Below are 23,052 nucleotides of genomic sequence, written 5' to 3'. Positions count from 1 at the left end.
AGTCCGCACCTTTGGGGGGGGGTACTGTCACGTTCTGACCTCTATTTCCTTTGTTTTTGTATTTATTTAGTATGGTCAGGGCGTGAGTTGGGTGGGCAGTCTATGTTTGTTTTTCTATGTTTTGGTCTAGTTCTATGTTCGGCCTGATATGGTTCTCAATCAGAGGCAGGTGTTCGTCATTGTCTCTGATTGGGAACCATATTTAGGTAGCCTGGGTTTCACTGTGTGTTTGTGGGTGATTGTTCCTGTTTTTGTGTTTGCACCAGACAGGGCTGTTTTGAGTTCTCACGTTTCTTGTTTTTTTCCGTTAGTTTGTTCATGTATAGTGTCGTCAATAAATACAATGAACAACCACCACGCTGCGCTTTGGTCCGCCTCTACTTCACAAGAAGAGAATCGTTACAGTCACAGTGAAAAATAATATACTTATGCATTTCCCGCTGTGTAAACACATTGATTCTCATTGCAAATAAGTTCAGGATATATCCTGATAAAGTTGGACATAAATTGGAGATTAAAAAAAAGTTGGGTAGTTGATATTCAGAGCTTAAATAGCCAAAATCATTAGTCACAGGAATCAGGACTAACAAAGCCTATGCAACTGATGTTTTACAAACGGTAGGCCTACCACATGGATGGGCATTCATAAAATTATATTTCGGGTTGTCACTGTAGACCAGGGTTGCCCAAACTCGGTCCTAGCCGACAGTTTTTTTGCTTGATGATGAGTCTGTGAAACCCTACTGTAGGAAGGGTAAACACAGACTAATGGCGACGTCTAGCAGGAAACACAGACTAACGGCGACGTCTAGCAGACATCTTTTTTTCTCTTCATTTTATTGGTGCAGTCCGGACCGGACTTGATTTCCGGACCAAATCTGAACCAATCACAAATTTATTTTATAATCTTAACCAATGCCATTTAGTAAAATTATCATGTGGTTTTCATTATTGGACTCCTTTATTTTTTAAACAGATATTGATGTAGGCAAACATTGTAAACAGACATTGTAAAACATAAAGGTTAAAACAAATAAAATAAATAAACATTCAAAAATGATTGAAAACCAGGAAGTGAATGTTAGCAAAACCGAAACTCCTTAATCACACATTTTCACTAATTGTGTGTAAAATGGGAAATTACAACTCTGTAAAATGTTGTTGACCTCTAAAACATCATTTTGGAATTATACAATTATGAAAATGTTATTATTTATCATTTTAGGAAATATGCTCAATGCAATTTAGTCAAAGCTAGCTATTATGAACAATGGATAAATATTGTTATGTTATGTGATTTTTTTTTGTCTGTGCAAATAGGAAACATATTTTCATATTCATATCAGTATTTACTGTCTGCCTGTTATCTTTAATATGTTTCATATCATTATTCAGTACAAGTCATTTTACAGGCATATGTAAGGGATAATCAACATCAACAAGAGGCTATGCGTTCTATGGAAAATAATGAACGACGTGGAAGGTGTGTGCGCTAGCGGAGTGGGACTAACCTTCCATGGAGGTGCGTTATTTTAGAGAATGCATAGAGACCCGAGTTGATTATCCCTATACCATGGCTATAATTTAACAAATTTGCCACTGGAAATGTGTTCATTTGCAAGTAGAAATGTTCAACATCCACTGAAGTAGCTAGCAAGATTACTAAATAGCTACCGTCGTTGCCTTGGTAACCAAACAAACAGACTTGCCAGTTTGGCTAACTAAACCATCAGTCCTAGCATGCTATTTGGAAAATCGAATTCAACAATGCCCATGTAACGGATGTGAAACGGCTAGCTTAGTTAGCGGTGCGCGCTAAATAGCGTTTCAATCGGTGACGTCACTTGCTCTGAGACCTTGAAGTAGTAGTTCCCCTTGCTCTGCAAGGGCCGCGGCTTTTGTGGAGTGTGCAGAGGGTCCCTGGTTCGCTCCCGGGTATGGGCGAGGGGACGGTCTACAGTTATACTGTTACACCCATAATGTTTTCAATTAAACTTTTTCGTTCAAAAGCAGATCAAACATAAAACATGTAAGAATTAACTATAGCTATTGAATTCTACCTCCTGATATACTGTGCATTATAGGGAAATAATGCACGCTCTAGAATTCCCTTCAAGCCAATCAAAAATGACGATTCAACAACGCCATGGTATAATTAAGCATTAAGGCCCGAGGGGGTGTGGTATATGGCCAATACCACAAATCTCTAAGGTACCTTATTGCTATTATAAGCTGGTTACCAAAGTAGTTTGAGCAGTAAAAATAAATGTTTAGTCTTACCCTTGGTATACGGTCTGATATACCATGGCTGTAAGACAATCAGAATTGTGGGCTCAAACAACCCAGTTTATAAGAAATATAAACAGTTAAACACGTTACTTTACATGTATTTGAAAATTCATATTTTGACACACAAATGTATCATATTTTATTCATATTTCATATCAGTCCTCATTTAACCTGGCTTGTCTTCCATTATCAGTAACTGAAGCAGACATTCATGTTAATTAATGTATATATTTTTTTATGATGTAAAAAGTCTATGCAAATTCCAATACAACATTTGTTTATCCTAATTGGGCAACTCAACCAGCTGGTTGAGATGAGATGTTTGTGATGAGTTGTCTATCACATTTAAATGTATGCAAATAAAGACAATTAATTTATGCCTATATTAAGGCTAAATATAAATATTTTTCTGAAAAATACTTATATGATATTTTTTTCTTGGTGTGCCAGATAAAGGGATACATATTCTGTTGCAATATTCAGTTAGCTCCTCTTTCATATATTAAATGGTGAAAAAAATAATTATTGTGATGTAACGCTTACTTAATTGAGAATGTACAGTATGTGCAGTTGAAATTCAGCCATATAATCAATTCCCAAAAGATACATATTTTCAGTGTCTGTAAATTTCGTAATTTCAACTTTCATTCAGAACTAAGTATTTTCACTTTTCAGAACCTAAAATGAGCCTAACTTTAAAATCTGGAAAATAACTATTTTAGACTATTCTAGTTTTGTGGGGGTATAGGAGGGTGGTCATTTTTTTGGTCTCACCTAGGTTGGCAGAACGGGCAGGACCGAACCTGGTTGTGAGAACCTACAGTTCTGCACCATCAACCAACTGCATGATGCATCTCTCTCTTCTTTTATCTATGAATCTACCCACAACAGGAACATATCATCATCCACCACACAGACAGCAGGCAGCACTATGTTGAGTCAGTCTTTCATTTCCATAGAGTAGAAATCAAAGTAAAATTGCTGCCACTGTCAATTTATGTAACATCTTACGCAAGCCATGAAATGTCACTACACAAAATACCCCATAATGTCAAAGTAGACTTGTGTTTTTCAAAAATGTTACCAATTAATTAATAATGAAAAGCTGAAATGTCTTGAGTCAGTAAGTCACCCCTTTGTTATGGCAAGCCTAAATAAATTCAGGAGTAAAAATGAGCTTAAAACCTTGTCACGTGTGAGTTCCAAATGATCTCTAACGGTCGCCCATTACGAGTGTGATGTTAGAATGCATTCACTGTTCCAAAATGTGATTGTTACGTAACAGAACAGTTAACCCACACTGCCTGCTAATTATCTATAAGCTATGTTTCAACTTGTCAATTTCAAATTATTTTCTAAAAAGTTTTATTTTCTAACAACAGTTCCGCCTCATAAATTCACATAGAATTAGCCCATTTTACTGTTGCGGACAATGTAAGTTTAAGGTGTTACTGAGCCGGACAAACTTCTCTCTTTAATAAGAGAGCCCAAGTACAATCGTTAAACTCCCTGGCACATTTTCCCGCTTGCGTTCGTATTGCCTTAACTACTAATGATAGCTTTGGGCATGTGTGCGTTACTAAAAAGTAAGTGCCTTATTACGTTATCATTATAATTGTCTGTTTATGTGACTTGTTAGAAGGAAACTAGACGTATGTCTCACATCACTAATTCACAGGAACGGCATTTGAACGTAAACATTTGTTTATCAAAACGTGTTTTTTGACAGAAATGCCTTCTTGAACATGTGAACTTTCATATGCCTTAATAACAAACTTGTATTTCATCCACAAATACGAATAAAATGGTTAAATTACAAGCCTAGTTGTTTTTTATTGCTAGTTAAAGCATACTGTTAGTTAGCTAGCAAACGTTAGCTTACTCGCTCACTAGCTAGCAGTGTATTAACTGTGTAGCAATATTATTCGAATCAGAATCCATTTGCATTGCTAGTTATAGCCTAATGTTAGCTAGATAACATTGAACATAGTTTGTTCGCTTTAGCTACCTGCAAATTAATGTACAGCTATGACAATATTTGTGTTGGTAGTAGTATGAGTTGGGATCATGCCGGGTCATTGTTTAGCTAGCTACATGTCTAAATAAAAGACTCCACTTCGGCCGTATTATTACATGACCCATCAAATTAGCCAGGTGTGTCTGGGGTGATTACGGCCATCTATTGTGTTTCATGAACATGTGTACATATCTAGACAATAGTGACCCATCCACTTAGCTAGATGTGGCTGGGGGGGGGGGGGGGGGGGGGGGGGCGTTTCCTTCACATGATCCATCAATGTAGACAAGTGTCTCGGGTAAGTGTCACCTAATACTGGTAAAATTTGATAAAATATTTTTATCTGGACACTTTCTGTTTTCGATATTGCAACGATGTTACGCAAGTAACCACAACCATTGACAGAAAAAGTATTCAGACCCCTTGAATTTTTCCACATTTTGTTACAGCCATGTTCTAAAATGGAATAAATAAAAACAAATCCTCAACAATCTACACACAATACCCTATCATGACAAAGCTCAAACAGGTTTTTCAGAAATGTTTGCAAATGTATTAAAAAAAACAGAAAAACTTATGTACATAGATATGTAGACCCTTTGCAATGAGACTCGAAATTGAGCTCAGGTGCATCCTGTTTCCATTGATCATCCATTGATCAGATGTTTCTACAACTTGATTGGAGTCCACCTACGGTAAATTCAAATGCTTGGACATGATTTGGAAAGACACACACCTGTTTATATTAGGTCCCTCAGTTGACAGTGCACGTCAGAGCAAAAACCAAGCCATGAGGCCTAAGGAATTGTCCGTAGATGCACAGATCTGGGGACGGATACCAACACATTTCTGCAGCATCGAAGGTCCTCAAGAATACAGTGGACTCCATCATTCTTAAATGAAAGAAGTTTGGAACCACCAAGACTTTTGCTAGAGTTGGACGCCTGGCCAAACTGAGCAATCAGGGGAGAAGGGCCTTGGTCAGGGAGGTGACCAAGAACATGATGGTCACTCTGACAGAGCTCCAGTGTTCCTCTGTGAATATGGGAGAACATTCCAGAAGGACAACCATCTCTGCAGCACTCCACCAATCAGGCCTTTGTGGTAGATTGGCCAGACGGGAGCCACTCCTCAGTATAAGGCACATGAGAGCCCAGTTGGAGTTTGCCAAAAAGGCATCTAAAGCCTCTCAGACCATGAGAAACAAGATTCTCTGCTCTGATGAAACCAAGATTGAAATCTTTCTCTGAATACCAAGCGTCACGTCTGGAGGAAACCTGGCACCATCCCTACGGGGAAGCATGGAGGTGGCAGCATTATGCTGTGGGAATGTTTTTCAGCAACAGGGACTGGGAGACAAGGCAAATATGAATGGAGCAAAGTACTGAGAGATCCTTGACGAAAACACGCTCCAGACTGGGGCGAATGTTCACCTTCCAAAAGGACAAGAACCCAAAGCACACAGCAAAGACAAAGTAGGAATGGCTCCAGGACAAGTTTCTGAATGTCCTTGAGTGGCCTAGCCAGAGCCCGGACTTGAACCCGATCGAACATCTCTGGAGAGACCAGAAAATAGCTGTGCAGCAACGCTCCGCATAAAACCTGAAATAGTTTAAGAGGATTTTCAGAGAAGAAGGGGAGAAACTCCCCAAATACAGGGGTGCCAAGCTTGTAGCGTCATAACCAAGAAGACTCAAGGCTGTAATCGCTGCCAAAGGTGTTTCAACAAAGTACTGAGTAAAGGGTGTGAATACTTACAGTTGAAGTCAGAAGTTTACATACACCTTAGCCAAATACATTTAAACTCAGGTTTTCACAATTCCCGACATTTAATCCTAGTAACAATTCCCTGTCTTAGGTCAGTTAGGATCACCACTTTATTTTCAGAATGTGAAATGTCAGAATAAAAGCAGAGAGAATTATTAATTTATTTCATCACATTCCCAGTGGGTCAGAAGTTTACATACACTCAATTAGTATTTGGTAGCATTGCCTTTAAATTGTTTAACTTGGGTCAAACATTTTGGGTAGCCTTCCACAAGATTCCGACAATAAGTTGGGTGAATTTTGGCCCATTCCTGCTGACAGAGCTGGTGTAACTGAGTCAGGTTTGTAAGCCTCCTTGCTCACACACGCCTTTTCAGATCTGCCCAGAAATGTTCTATGGGATTGAGGTCAAGGCTTTGTGGTGGCCACTCCAATACCTTGACTTTGTTGTCCTTAAGTCATTTTGCCACAACTTTGGAAGTATGCTTGGGGTCATTGTCCATTTGGAAGATCCATTTGCAACCAAGCTTTAACTTTAACTTCAATATATCCACATAATTTTCCTGCCTCATGATGCCATCTATTTTGTGAAGAGCACCAGTCCCTCCTGCAGCAAAGAACCCAAACAACATGATGCTGCCACCCCCGTGCTTTACAGTTGGGATGGTGTTCTTTGGCTTGCAAGCCTCCCTTTTTCCTCCAACCATGACGATGGTCATTATGGCCAAACAGTTCAATTTTTGTTTCATCAGACCAGAGGACATTTCTCCAAAAAGTACAATCTTTGTCCCCATGTGCAGTTGCAAACCGTAGTCTGGCTTTTTAACGGCGGTTTTGGAGCAGTGGCTTCTTCCTTGCTGAGCGGCCTTTCAGGTTATGTCAATATAGGACTCATTTTACTGTGCATATAGATACTTTTGTACCGGTTTCCTCCAGCACCTTCACAAGGTCCTTTGCTGTTGTTCTGGGATGGATTTGCACTTTTCGCACCAAAGTACTTTCATCTCTAGGAGACAGAACGCGTCTCTTTCCTGGGTGGTATGACGGCTGCGTGGTCCCATGGTGTTTATACTTGCGTACTACTGTTTGTACAGATGAACGCGGTACCTTCAGGTGTTTGGAAATTGCTGCCAAGGATGAACCAGACTTCTGGAGGTATACAATTCTTTTTCTGAGGTCTTGGCTGATTTCTTTAGATTTTTTGGTGTGTTTGGACCATATTAATTTGTTGTTGATGTGGACATCAAGGAATTTGAAGCTCTCAACCTGCTCCACTACAGCCCCGTCGATGAGAATGGGGACGTGCTCGATGCTCCTTTTCCTGAAGTCCACAATCATCTAGCTCTGAATCTCTACTTTTTAAGTAAAAATCACAATTTCAAATTTTGCTACATAGGAGCGAATCGAGGCGGTCGGTCACATATCGTGCTGTCGTGTCTACTTCAGCACATCGTATGTACAGTACCAGTAAAAAGTTTGGACATGCCTACTCATTCAAGAGTTTTTCTTTATTTTTACTATTTTCTACATTGTAGAATAATAGTGAAGACATCAAAACTATGAAATAATACATATGGAATCATGTAGTAACCAAGAAAGTGTTAAGCAAATCAAAAAATATTTGAGATTCTTCAAAGCAGCCTCCCTTTGCCTTGATGACAGCTTTGCACACTCTGGCATTCTCTCAACCAGCTTCATGGGGTAGTCACCTGGAATGCATTTCAATTAACAGGTGTGCCTGTTTATTTCAAGTTAATGAGTTTGAGCCAATCAGTTGTGTTGTCACAAGATAGGGGTGGTATACAGAAGATAGCCCTATTTGGTAAAAGACCAAGTTCCTATTATGAAAAGAACAGCTCAAATAAGCAAAGAGAAACGACAGTCCCATTACTTTAAAACATGAAGGTCAGTCAATCTGGAGAATTTGAAGAACTTTGAAAGTTTCTTTAAGTGCAGTTGCAAAAACCATTAAACGCTATGATGAAACTGGCTCATGAGGCCCAGCACAGGAAAGGAAGACCCAGATGTACCTCTTCTGCAGAGGATAAATTCGTTAGAATAACTTCACCTTAGATTGCAGCCCAAATAAATGCTTCACAGAGTTCAAGTAACAGACACATTTTAACATCAACTGTTCAGAGGAGACCGCGTGAATCAGGCCTTCATGGTTGAATTACTGCATAGAAACCACTAGTAAAGGACACCAATAGGAAGAAGAGACTCGCTTGTGCCAAGAAACACAATCAATAGACATTAGACCGGTGGAACTCTGTCCTTTGGTCTGATGAGTTCAAATGTGAGATTTTTGGTTCCAACCGCCGTGTCTTTGTCAGACGCAGAGTAGGTGAACGGATGATCTCCGCATGTGTGGTTCCCGCCATGAAGTATGAAGGAGGTAGTGTGATCAAATCAAATCCAAGTTTATTTGTCACCTGCGCCGAATACAACAGGTGTAGTAGACCTTACAGTGAAATGCTTGCTTACAGGCTCTAACCAAAAGTGCGAAAAAATGGTATGTGGGTGTGTGTGTAGGTAAGTAAAGAAATAAAACAACAGTGAAAAGACATTTGAAAATAAGAGTAGCTAGTTAGTCAGGCTTATTGAGGGGAAGTAAAAGCAGACAAACCTTGCTGACTCTGACCATCGTACACACGCAGGCCAAAGAGAGGAGGCCTCTCGCTTCTCAGTAGAGTAACGTCCCCAGAGGTAAGATCCAGCTGGAAAACAGATGCGTTCATGTACTCCGTCCAGAAGATGGAGTTCCGGTAGTGAGAAATTCCAAACGGGTGGTTCAACTGTTTGCCGTTGAACACAACCTGGATGAGAAATCAGACACCAGTTATCAAAGAACACAACCTGTACACCAGTACTCAAAGACCTGAGATAGTAGAGGTAAGGCAATCCACAGAAATGGCAGAGATAAATATGGCAATTTTAGAAGACTATAATGGTGACATCCCAGCAGGCAAAGCTGGTTGAAATGACATCATTATCTGTCTGTAATGATATCATTTCAACCAGTTTTGCCCCTGGAATCCAGCTCCACTCACCTGTCTGCCAGTGCCATTGAGGTGAATCTTCTCTATGTGATCGTAGTAGGCATCACACCAGTACATGGTGCTGGTCCCATGGTCCAATGTGAGGCCGTTGGGCCACAGCATGTTAGACGTGACAAATATCCGTCTGTTAGAGCCATCCATCCACGCTTTTTCTATTCTTCCTATGCTGTCATTGACTTCATCTTCCTCCCAGTCCGTCCAGTACATCCAACTGAAATACACAAACAAAATACATTTCTTACAATTGAGTAAATATAAAAACTAACAATGAACCATACCAATCGGGGACTAAATCTGTTTTGCAAACATACAGTGCCTGAGAAATATTCATACCCCTTAACTTATTCCATATTTTGTTGTGGTACCGCCTGAATTTAAAAAAAAATATGTACAGTTGAAGTCGGAAGTTTACATACACTTGGAGTCATTAAAACTCGTTTTTCAACCACTCCACAAATTTATTGTTAACAAACTACAGTTTTGGCAAATCGGTTAGGACATCTACTTCATGCATGACACAAATAAGTTTTCCAACAATTGTTTACAGACAGATTATTTCACTTATAATTCACTGTATCACAATTCCAGTGGGTCCAGTTTACATACACTAAGTTGACTGTGCCTTTGAACAGCTTGGAAAATTCTAGAAAATTATGTCATTGCTTTAGAAGCTTCTGATAGGCTAATTGACATAATTAAAGGTCAATTGGAGGTGTACCTGTGGATGTATTTCAAGGCCCACCTTCAAACTCTGTGCCTATTTGCTTGATATTATGGGAAAATCAAAAGAAATCAGCCAAGACCTCAGAAAAAATTGTAGACCTCCACAAGCCTGGTTCATCCTTGGGAGCAATTTCCAAACGCCTGAAGGTACCACGTTCATCTGTACAAACAATAGTACGGAAGTATAAGCACCATGGGATCACGCAGCCGTCATACCGCTCAGGAAGGAGACGTGTTCTGTCTCCTAGAGATGAACGTACTTTGGTGCAAAAAGTGCAAATCAGTCCCAGAACAACAGCAAAGGTCCTTGTGAAGATGCTGGAGGAAACAAGTACAAAAGTATCTATATCCACAGTAAAACGACATAACCTGAAAGGCCACTCGGCAAGGAAGAAGCCACTGCTCCAAAACCGCCATAAAAAAGTCAGACTACCGTTTGCAGCTGCACATGGAGAAAAGTCCTCTGGTCTGATGAAACAAAAATAGAACTGTTTGGCCATAATGACCATCGTTATGTTTGGAGGAAAAAGGGGGAGGCTTGCAAGCCGAAGAACACCATCCCAACCATGAAGCACGGGGGTGGAAGCATCTTGTTTTGGGGGTGCTTTGCTTCAAAAAGGACGAGTGCACTTCACAAAATAGATGGCATCATGAGGGAGGAAAAATTATGTGGATATATTGAAGCAACATCTCAAGACATCAGGAAGTTAAATCTTGGTCGCAAATGGGTCTTCCAAATGAACAATGACCTCAAGCATACTTCCAAAGTTGTGGCAAAATGGCTTAAGGACAACAAAGTCAAGGTATTGGAGTGGCCATCACAAAGCTCTAACCTCAATCCCATAGAAAATGTGTGGGCAGAACTGAAAAAGCGTGTGTGAGCAAGGAGGCCTACAAACCTGACTCAGTTACACCAGCTCTGTCAGCAGGAATGGGCCAACTTATTGTCGGAAGCTTGTGGAAGGCTACCCGAAATGTTTGACCCAAGTTAAACAATTTAAAGGCAATGCTACCAAATACTAATTACGTTTTTGTAATTTTCTGATCCACTGGGAATGTGATGAAAGAAATAAAAGCTGAAATAAATCATTCTCTCTACTATTATTCTGACATTTCACATTCTTAAAATAAAGTGGCAATCCTAACTGACCAAAGGCAAGGAATTTTGCCTATGATTAAATGTCGGGAATTGTGAAAAACAGAGTTTAAATATATTTGGCTGAGGTGTATGTAAACTTCCGACTTCAACTGTATTTATTTCACCTTTATTTAACCAGGTAGTCTAGTTGAGAACAAGTTCTCATTTACAACTGCGACCTGGCCAAGATAAAGCAAAGCAGTGAGACACAAACAACAACACAGAGTTACACATGGAATAAACAAACATGTAGTCAACAATACTGTACAAAAAGTCTATATACAGTGTGTGCAAATGAGGTAGGATAAGGGAGGTAAGGCAATAAATAGGCCATAATGGCGAAATAATTACAATATAGCAATTAAACACTGGAGAGATAGATGTGCAGGTGGAGATACTGGGGTGCAAAGGAGCAAAATAAATAAAATAAATAACAGTATGGGGGATGAGGTTGTTGGATGGGCTAAATGCAGATGGGCTATGTACAGGTGCAGTGATCTGTGAGCTGCTCTGACAGCTGGTGCTTAAAGTTAGTGAGGGAGATATGAGTCTCCAGCTTCAGTGATTTTTGCAGTTCGTTCCAGTCATTGGCAGCAGAGAACTGGAAGGAAAGGCATCCAAAGGAGGAATTGGCTTTGGGGGTGACCAGTGAGATATACCTGCTGGAGCGCGTGCTACGGGTAGGTGCTGCTATCGTGACCAGTGAGCTGAGATAAGGCGCAAGTGGGTTTGGCGACGAATATGAAGCGAGGGCCAGCCAACGAGAGCATACAGGTCGCAGTGGTGGGTAGTATATGGGGCTTTGGTGACAAACCGATAGAATCCAACTGTTCCAACTGTTAGAATCACATTTGGCAGTGGTTACAGCTGTGAGTCTTTCTGGGTAAGTCTCTAAGAACTTTGCTCAGCTAGATTGAATAACATTGACACACTATTATTTTTTTAATTATTCAAGCTCTGTCAAGTTGGTTGTTGATCATTGCAAGACAGCCATTTTCAAGTCTTGCCATAGATGTTCAAGATGATTTAAGTCAAAAATGTTACGAGGCTACTCAGGAACATTCAACGTCATCTTGGTAAGCAACTAATTTGTCTCCCAGTGTCTGTTGGAAAGTAGACTGAACCAGGTTCTCCTCTAGGTTTTTGCCTGTGCTTAGCTCTATTCCGTTTCTTTTTATCCCAAAAAACTCCCTAGTCCATGCCTGATGACAAGCATATCCATAGCATGATGCAGCCACTACTATGCTTGAAAATATCAAGAGTGGTACTCAGTGATGTGTTGTGTTGGATTTGCCCCAAACATAACACTTTGTATTCAGGACATAAAGTACATCTCGTTGCCAAGTTTTTTGCAGTTTTACTTTAGTGCCTTTTGTTCAAACAGGGTGTTTGTTTCGGGAATATATTTATTCAGTACAGGCTTCATTCTTTTCACTCTGTCATTTAGGTTAGTTTTGTGGCGTAACTACAATGGTGTTGATCCATCCTCAGTGTTTTCTCCTATCACAGCCATTAAACTCTGTAACTGTTTTAAACTCACCAATGGCCTCGTGGTGAAACAGAGTTAGGAAGGACACCTGTATCTTTGTAGTGACTGGGTGTGTTGATACACCATGCAAAGTGTAATTAATAACTTAACCATGTTCAAAATGGGATTTTCAATGTATATAAACCTCCCTGGTCTTTGTGGTTGAATATGCTTGAATTCACTGCTCGACTGGAGTACCATACTGTTATGACGTTGGCCTGGGGGGTAGGTTTATGACAGTCATAAATACCTCTTCCCCCCTTTTTCCTCTCTCTACCCTACTGAGGTTACAGTAAAACCCTTGGTTAATATAGAGATTCTGGGAACATCAGAAGGTGGGGGGAAATTAACTATATTCCGGTAATGCGTCCAATTGAACATATCAAGCCAGAATATTCACATCCGACTTATTGAATATGATGTCAGTTCGGTTGTCATCTGAGACATTCTCATCAATGATAAGATGACAAACTCTACAGTTGAAAGTCTACACATCAGAGTTATCGGATTCACATGGAATTGTTGTTCAATTTAAATGTTTGAATATGAAATTATTCGTGATGGGATGAAATGTGATTTTAGCTTCTAAAATGTGAGATTTGGGTTTCATAAGACCGGGCTCTGCTCAATCAGTGGCCCACCCCTGTGAAGGGACATGGGCTATAAAACTTTTCAAACACGCCCTCCTCTCCCTTCCTATATAAACCCTTGACAACAATATAACTTCCTGTTCCGAGGATGTAGGACGACGGTCCTATGTCAGAATGGTTCAGATAATAACTACAGAACGAAGCCAACATCAGCGTGAGCTTTGGTTGCGAATGGTATGAACTTTGAACTCTTATTCACTACAGAAGTGATACCTCCTAGCCGTTGAGTTAGCAACAGCAGATGCAAACGAGGGTTAGGAAGGAACAGACAGAGTATCCCGTCTATCACCCAATGACGTTACTACAACGTATCCAATTGACAACCAGAGACATTTTTCAAAAGACTCGGTTGGGCAACACGGCCTTCCATCTACCACCAACCTACCGAAGCGCAGCTCAGAGTAAATATTTATTGCATTTTCAAATGGCCGGTAATTTAGAATGCATAAGATACTGTATTTACGATAGCACAGCTTCTTCCCTTTGTTCCTCAGTCTTCCCGCTCTTTCACTCAAACCCAGCCCTTTTCTTTTGTGTAACAAGCTGTCATACCTGTTCCGCCCGCTAGGGACGTTTTCCTTTATGACGTCATTTGTAATCAAGTTATGATTTAATTATGTGTATGTGTAATTCTGTGTCATTAGTTAGGTATTTAGTAGATAAATAATTAAACCCAATTTTGTATTGCTGATTCAATTTATGAGCCAGGGTTCGTGCAGATAACCAAGAATTTACAACTTTCAGATGAGACTGAATTAAGATGACGATTAATATTGACTGCTATTGATGTAAAATATTACTAGGTCTTTAAGAGTTTATTCAGGAAGATAACAGCTCTATAAATATTATTTTGTGGTGCCCGTCTCTCTAGTTAATTACATTTATAGCATGTCATATCACTTAATCCGGCATAGCCAAAGACACGACAATACTTATAATTGTATGTGTGGGGTACAGAGATGAGGTAGATATTAAAAAATCATGTTACACACTATTTTTGCACACAGAGTGAATCCATGCAATATATTAACATAACATGCAACTTATTAACATAACAAAGTGGTTAAAATAAATGCAAGACATTTCAGTTTTTCTTAATTTGTAAAAAGTTCTGAAAATATAATTCCCCTTTGACATTATGGGGTATTGAGTGCAGGCCAGTGACGACACAAAATCTCAAATTCAGGCTGTAACACAACAACATTTGGAAAAAGTCAAGGGTTGGGAATACTTTCTGAAAGCACTGGACATACAAAATTGAAGACACACCACATAAACATTGATCCAAACATACACAATTCACCATACACCACTTAATCTTTGAGTCCATCTTCATCCCCATATCAGAAACCAGGTCCTGCTTTGCATCATTATCTTTTCAGGGGTTTACTCAGCTATTCCCAATGGACTTGTGATATTTGAAAAGCGGTTAGGTCAATGATTTGACATGATCTAGTGGTCTCTAGTAACCATGCTTAAGGGATTTGTATCCTCTGAGTGTTACTGCTGGGCTGCACAGCCTTTTCTGTCTCATCAATGATGGAGTTGCCTGCTACATGTGCGGTACATAAAACAGAATGTGATAGAGGGCGAATCAAGCTCTCTCTGTCACTGCAAGTCATCTCCATGACCCAATGAATAATTCAACACACACACCACATCATTCACTCCTTGGCTAAAGCTCTGTAAAGCAATATCCAAAGCAAAAGTGTGTGTGTTTGTGCTTGTGTGCATGTTCAAAAGTGTGCGCACGCAAGAGAGACTGTGGTAGGGAAAGAAAAATAAAGAAAAATACAGTAAGTGATTGAGACAGTAAGTCGGCAAAGTTAATCCCTATCATGTTAACACAGACTGGAGTTGACATGCAGAGAGGGAAATATAGCTCGGAAGAACAGAGGAGGATCTGAAAAACCACACATTTCACCTGAGGAGACAATATCTGGTTCTGCTGATTGACGGGCCAATGGTCACTGACAACCCCAAACCACAATTTAATAAAGATGTGCCAACCCATCACTGAGAAGCTCAGTGGTTAAAGCGATTATTCCTCCGTTATGATAACAAAATAAATTAAACCCCCTGATGTAGGAGGAATCATGTTGTTGCAATAATGTAATGTGTGGTCGATGAGAACTGTGTGAGCTTGTTATCTGTGTCAGCCAATTGTGACACAATAAAACCTGTAGCTTATGTCCCGTTGAAACTGCTTCCGGCTGCTCACATCACGTGCACCTGTTGCTGAGGTGAGAGATAACAAGGGAAAGGAGCCTTGGCCTAGCCCAGCTAGCAATGAGGAATTTTCCCAGAAGCGGTCCTCTTCCGGGGGGCCAGAACTGATTGAATCGCCCGGAATTAGGTGTTGGACTTGGCCCGGAATCAAAATTACTGACTGCCCAGAATCAGCCCAAGTACGTCGTGCCGTTTTTGACTACCGGAATTCAGCTGACTTTGCCGGCATCCTACCAGAATAACCCCAGAAGCGGCCCGATGCAAATTTAAATAAATGTATACAAAATGTTCATTGTATTTTTTGATCACCGAAACGTTTTGAAAATATAGAAAACCAAATAATGAAATGTTAATTATATAAAGCAGCCAGGGTAATCATCTGCATCAGTAGCCGCAATCGAGAGTAGCCCCAATTGGGCCAGATAACTACCACCGGAATTGGCCCGAGCCCCAAGTAATACATTTGGTCCAGATAAGTCACACCGGATTCAGCCCGAGGACAAGTACATTAGAGTGTCTAGTTTTAGAAACAGACGCCTCACAAGTCCTCAACTGGCAGCTTCTTTAAATAGTATGCGCAAAACACCAGTCCCAACGTCAACAGTGAAGAGGCGACTCAGGGATGCTGGCCTTCTAGGCAGAGTTGCAAAGAGAAAACCATATTTCAGACTGGCCAATAAAAAGAAAAGATTAAGATGGGCAAAAGAACACGGACACTGGACAGAGGAACTCTGCCTTGAAGACCTATATCCCAGAGTCACCTCTTCACTGTTGACGTTGAGACTGGTGTTTTGTGGGTACTATTTAATGAAGCTGCCAGTTGAGGACTTGTGAGGCATCTGTTTCTCAAACTAGACACTCTAATGTACTTGTCCTCTTGCTCAGTTGTGCCACTCAGGAATGGCCTCCCACTCCTCTTTCTGTTCTGGTTAGAGCCAGTTTGTGCTGTTCTGTGAAGAGAGTAGTACACAGTGTTGTATGAGATCTTCAGTTTCTTGGCAATTTCTCGCATTGAATAGCCTTAATTTCTCAGAACAAGAATATACTGACAAGTTTCAGAAGAAAGTGCTTTGTTTCTGGCCTTTTTGAGACTGTAATCAAACCCACAAATGCTGATGCTCCAGATACTCAACTCGTCTAAAATTAGGCCACTTTTATTGCATCTTTAATCAGAACAACAGTTCTAATGATCAATTAGCCTTTTAAAATGATAAACTTGGATTAGCTAACACAACGTGCCATTGGAACACAGGAGTGATGGTTGCTGATAATGGGCCTCTGTACGACTATGTAGATATTCCCCCCCAAAAATCTGCCGTTTCCAAAAGGAAAAACCAAAAAGGCGAGGTGCAAAACTTAATTTAATGTGGTAAGATAATAACCTGTTTGTATTTTCTCTATAAACAATGACTTGACTTTTGCCTACTTTTGATATTACCCTAATAAAGTTCACAAACGTTTGTGAAAGTTTGCTGTGGTATGGCTATTATTTGGCTTATAAAGGCCTATAAAGGCAGTGAGCACCAGAGTTCCAAATTACTCCCGACAGTTGAACTTTAGGTAAGGAAGAATGTTTGAGGCCTACCAGTTACTACTTTAATCTAATAATATACTGCTAATCTTTATTAAAAAAATATTCTGATGGAAAATTAACAAATTAGTCTCCTTCTATATGCCTATATCTGTATAGCAGTAGCAGCCCATCTGACAAGTAGCCTACAAAGAAATACATGTCAGTGTCGGGAACATGGCGCTCTATCTTTCTCTCGGTTGCTCTAGTGCTAGGCTTAAGCTTCTCTTCCTATATATTTACATTTTAAATATTAATATTATACAGTGGTCCTGTCACGATCGTCGTATGGAGGGGAACAAAGCACAGCGTGGTGTGAATACATTCTTCTTTATTAAATGAAGAACACTTAAACAAAAACAACCAAACGAATAAGACGACCGTGACCGCTATATAAACAATGTGCTAACGTGCAACATAACATAGACAATAACCCACGAAATACCCAAAGAAGATGGCTGCCTAAATATGGTTCCCAATCAGAGACAACAATAAACACCTGCCTCTAATTGAGAACCAATCTAGGCAACATAGACCTACATAAACACCTAGATGGAAACAACCCCATAAATCTACAATAGACAGTACAAACACCCTAGATGAGACAAAAACACACATATCACCCATGTCACACCCTGACCTAACCAAAATAATAAAGAAAACAAAGAATACTAAGGTCAGGGCGTGACAGGTCCACCTAGGCCTATAGGCCTACAGTATGCATGCAATGCCCTGAGGCATTTAGTGCTCAAATCTCTGACAGCTGAACCAGTGAGGTGGACAATTATTGTTTTAGGGAAGCAAAAACTATTGAAACAATAGACTATAAAGTTTTGAATATGCTACACATCGAAACACAACAAATATTTTTTTTGTTATTTGTTATAGGCAGTTTTTAAGGACATGTAACTGTGGATCATTTGGTCAATATCACTTGATTATTGAGGGAGTTGGCAGCGCCCGGTCGGGGTTTCTTTCTCTTTCTACTCTCGGATCTGAACAGGTCTCTCAGGTCCAAACCAGCACGGGTCTGTTTGGGTCTTTTTTTCAGAACGAGTCTGATTCTCTTCGGGTACATTCTGAACAGGTCAAAAAATACAATAATATATGCATATTGGGTCAAGTAAGAAAGCCACGTATCCATTTCAGAATGGTCCAACTTTTTTGACCAGTGAAGACATCTAATGTGCAGTAGCTGGCTATTTCTGAGAAGGAAATAGCATGTCAAGGCCACCTAACTAAAACCATTTTAAATGTGAACTTCAATGGGGTAACGCCAGAGTTGGGATGTCCCAAGGATTCCGGATAGCATGCACCCTCCCAGAATGGGTCCAGATAGACCCTGTGCTTTATGTGCTTTTCTACTGTAACACCCAAAGACACTAATATCCCTGACCCTTTTCTCATGCGTTTGTTTCTTTTTTTAAAACCAGCATCACATGAGCTGTGCATATTCTCTTTTCTGCAAACAATCCCTGAATAGATATGTGAAAACACAACTCATACTTTCAACCATATTGTCCTTTGACATCAGGGCATTTGTGAAACTGTTGTTGTATTATACAGGTGTTGTATGATTTGGCCCTGTGAGCTCACCTGTTGAGGGGATCCACTACAATGGCTCGGGGGTGAGACATGTCCCCCTCCAGAAGAGTCTTCCTGGTTTGAGAGGCCCTCTCCAGTCTGGCCACACTGATAGTCTTCCTGTAGCCATCATTGGTCCAGTAGAGGTTATTACCAATCCAGTCCACAGAGATCCCCTCAACATTGTCCAGGTCTGCAAGGTGATGGAACACCAATGTTATTGTTATCTGCCCCTGACATGACGTTCTTTTTTTTCTCAACTGTAAACGGATCCTTTAGAAAGTCTATTAACTGATGCATACAGACAGCGCAACGTTGTTATCATTTTGATGACTAATACCATTCACAGAGATGTATAGCTAAGAAAAATCAATCAAAGTGTTCCTTTAGTCAAGGAGACAGGAGTAAACATGCTTCATATAAAGCAGGGATGGGAAACTTTGATCGGGGTGGGGTCCACAAAAAATCAGAACTCATGATGGGCCGCTGTGGCTCGCGGGTCTGCGTAACCACATCCATACCCACACATACAGTCAGATTCAGGCCCTAGCCTTTTGGGGGCCCTAGGTACAATTTTCTTGGGGGGGAGTTTTAGAGTTCCTTTCCTGCGATTCTACACATTTTGCCATAGGGTGGAGAGAAATGTTTAGATAGCTGGCTAAACTAACTTACCTATATAAAAAATGTTAGCTGACATGGGCTAATTGAGTGACTGTCACTGACGGAAGGAAGCAAAAGGGGGATACCTAGTCAGTTGTACAACTGAATGCATTCAACTGAAATGTGTCTCCTGCATTTAACCCAATCCCTCTGAATCAGAGAGGTGCGGGGGGCTGCCATAATCGACATCCACATAACAAGAAAAAAACTGCTGATGCACAACTACATTTCGAAATTGCACCTCGTGTATTATATTATTCCTAATTGATCCTTGGGCCTACAAAAGTGTGGCCCATCCCTGATATAAAGTATAATCAAAAATAAACCCACCATCTTTGAGTACCGTTTCCCGGCTGTTCCCATCTATTTTCTGCCGGCCTATGAGGAAACTGGTGGTGTCAGCGAAGTAGATTTGTCCTGACTCTGTGTGGTAGTCGATGGCTCTGGGGTTGACCAGGTCCTCGATCGGGACCATGTGCTCATCACTGGACTTCACATTCATGTCCAGGCCTCGGATGACCCCTGGCCGACCTTTACCATAGAACAGGAAGAGGTCGTTTTTGGGTTCTAGAATGCAAAAAAAGAGAAGGGTTCTTTACTCTTTACTCTACTTATTGTCAGTTAATTGGTGTAATTCTTCAATGCTGCTGATCTCAGAATTAAAGCCTCTAACATTCCACGTTGTCCTAATCTGAGACGGCCAGGCTCATCTATTCTCCTTGATGGGAGAAGTAATCAGTGCTAATGACTGTGTCACCTTCAATCACATTTATGTTGCAAACTGGCATTGCAGTGAGAGGGAGAAAATGGCTAAAGAACACTGAGAAAGCAGTAGTCTTGTGAGCCATAATCAGTGTTTTTGCGCGAGCTAGCTTGGCCTGAAATAACTATATGAAAGTCAGGCGAGAGACTAAAAAGCGAATGTTAACTTCTAATGCACAGACATGAACATTATCTCATTTGAAAGGCAAAACTGAGGTAGCTCCACCCAGCACCAGTCACTCTGGGGGTTCTGGGTGGGACCCTAGGGATCCTCCAGGGCTACAAAGAAAGAACCAGACCTCTCCTCACTCTGCCTCTACCCAGGAGACCATACTGCCGTGTGTAAGACAGACCACACATGTATCACTTCAATTTATCATCCTGTGAGGGAGAGTCAGGCTACCCCAAGAGACAATTAAGCATTGTATGAGACCCAGATCACAAACCCCATGACTGGCTGCGATGCGGTAAGAAGAAGCACAACCATTTAGCACTGAATCTCATTAGGCTAAGGGAAGAGAGAGCCGGTGTCATCAGAATATCTAGCAAAGAGGTATAAATCAAATGTGTCACGGAGGGAGAACGCGGCAAGGCGCTCCGCTACGCCCGATCGAAATACGGTGGACCTCTGATTGTGTGATCAATTTGATCTTCTGCTTTTATTGTCAACTACAACATGTCCATGGATTGATCATCAAGCTAACAAATGCAGACGATCTTAAAACTCCATTATGGCCATAATGAATCACGACTACTGACAGGTCAATAGTGGGACATCATTTTCAAATGGGCAAGTCTCAAACAGCGTTTGTCTTCATCACTGTCTATCTGACTATCTGAGGCAGTGCGATATACATGGTACATGTAGAAGAGATCCTCACTAGTGTCAACAGAAAGACCTATACAGTATGCATGACACACATCCTGAAATATCTGAGATACTGTATGTAGACAGAAACACTGATGGCAATACAAAATAGGTGTTAAAGTGATAGGACACACTTTTTTAGTTTGAGGGAACTAAATTTCATCCTTCGTACCTTGTTTTTATACAGTGCTTTCAGGAATATAGGCTATGTTAATAACATAATGGGATGAGGGACAGATGTGACACTGACTTTTGCAGTATTGTCCGTCGCTCCCCATACTGAAGCCTGTCCGACATCGACAGGTCCTGGACTTGTAGCTACCGCTCAGCAGACAGATGTGGGAGCATCCACCTGGCTTTCCATACAGGTCCGTCTCACACGCGTGACTCCTAACTAGAGGATGGGAGGAGTAGGGAAGTCCATTAGCGACTCATCAAATATAACTGCAACACGATGGTTTGACCATACATTAAGTGAAGCAGAAAACTCTCAGATTCACAAAACATTTGTCACATGTAGGCTACAGATACATTTGACACCAGCAAATTTGATGCAGAAATCACTGAGCTTGTGCGTCACAAGCACTGCACATTTGACACCAGCAAGCAAGCACATTTAGTACCCTGACAAACATGTCCTTTACCTTTTGGCTGAGTGAGTCTGTGGTAAACACGAATTGCTCCTCTGGAACTCCCCAGGCTGGTTAGTGTCCTGGGTTCTGTGGTGTTAAACCGATGGATCTTGAAGATGTCCATGGTATTCCCAATGGAGGGGTCAGAATGAGTGGCATACAGGTAGTTCTCAAAGACAGCTAATCCATGGATGTAGGACACCTGAAACAGAGTAGAACAATACATTGACATGCAACATAAAAAAAAATGAAACCCCGCAAAATAAAAACTTGTATTACACAAAACAACTCTGTGAGCTCCAGGATCTAAGACATGAGAGAACATGTGTGTGTGTTTGTGTATTCCCCAACCTACACAGGGTCATGAAGTGGGCATAACCCTCTGGGAGCATAATATTAATGATAATAATAAAAATAGGGTGGGTGCTTAAACACTTAGTGTTCAAAACATTACGAACACCTTCCTAATATTGAGTTGCACTCCCCACTTTTGCCCTCAGAACAGCCGCAATTAGTCAGGGCATGTACTATACAAGGTGTTGAAAGCGTTCCACAGGGATGCTGGCCCATGTTGACTTACAATGATTCCCACAATTGTGTCAAGTTGGATGGATGTCCTTTTGGTGGTGGACCGGTATTGATACACACAGGAAACTGTTGATCTTGAAAAACCCAGCAGCATTGCAGTTCTGGCACCTTCTACCATACCCCGTTCTAAGGCACTTAAAAATGTTGTCATGCCCATTAACCCTCTGAATAGCAACAGATTTTTACCTTGTCAGTTTAGGGATTCGATCTTGCAACCTTCTGGTTACTAGTCCAAAGCTTTAACCACTAGGCTACCTGCTGCACCAATATACATATAATTGGTACCATTGGAAAGAAAACTATTTGAAGTTTGTAGAAATTGTAAAATAGTGTAGGAGAATATAACACAATAGATATGGTAGGAGAAAATCAAAAGAAAAACCAACCAGATGTATTTTTGAGAGACCATCCTCTTAGAAATAAAAGGGTAAAGTCAAATTGAAAATTAGCTCCCTGAATGCAATTCCTATGGGTGTCAGTAATCTATGCTCAAGGTTTCAGGCTTATGACTTAAAAAACTAATAAAAAATATCAGTTTTAGCAAAAGGACACAGTCTTGGTGTTTCGTGTTTATGCGCACCATGAAGACAGTCCCCTACTGCTAAAATCAGTTTCCTATTGAACATACTTCTTTCCGTAAGAAATATTATAGTTTGATTACATTTTAGGGTATCTGAGGAGTAAATAGAAACTTATTTTGACTTGTTGAAACAAAGTGTAGGGGTAGATTTTTGGATTCCTTTCTCTGCATGATGAACGAGTGGGTTACTCAAATCGATAGCGCCAACTAAACTGACTTTTTGGGATATAAAGAAGGATTTTATCTAACAAAACGACACTATATGTTATAGCTGGGACCTTTTGGATGACAAGGCAGAAGAAGATTTTCAAAAAGTAAGTGAATATTTAATTGTTATTTGTGAATGTATGAAACCTATGCCAGTGAAAAAATATTTTGATGTGGGGTGTTTTTGCTGTAATGTTTTCG

The 23,052-nt window shown here is 40.5% G+C and overlaps 1 protein-coding gene across 1 annotated transcript in view; it reads right to left on the bottom strand.

Annotated features, from left to right (window-relative positions):
• Positions 1-23,052, bottom strand: part of LOC110504354 (low-density lipoprotein receptor-related protein 1B) — a 430,734-nt gene that overhangs the window by 195,751 nt on the left and 211,931 nt on the right. The window contains exons 10-15 of the mRNA XM_036965026.1: positions 21,489-21,678; positions 21,095-21,238; positions 19,545-19,781; positions 18,567-18,747; positions 9,124-9,343; positions 8,700-8,889 (exon numbers count right to left, since the gene is read on the bottom strand). Coding sequence (XP_036820921.1) covers positions 8,700-8,889; positions 9,124-9,343; positions 18,567-18,747; positions 19,545-19,781; positions 21,095-21,238; positions 21,489-21,678 — 1,162 coding nt within the window. The remainder of the gene's footprint in view (positions 1-8,699; positions 8,890-9,123; positions 9,344-18,566; positions 18,748-19,544; positions 19,782-21,094; positions 21,239-21,488; positions 21,679-23,052) is intronic.

This window comes from Oncorhynchus mykiss, chromosome 3, assembly GCF_013265735.2.
Source record: "Oncorhynchus mykiss isolate Arlee chromosome 3, USDA_OmykA_1.1, whole genome shotgun sequence".
NCBI lineage: Eukaryota > Metazoa > Chordata > Actinopteri > Salmoniformes > Salmonidae > Oncorhynchus > Oncorhynchus mykiss.
This window is presented reverse-complemented; position numbering and strand designations above follow the sequence as displayed.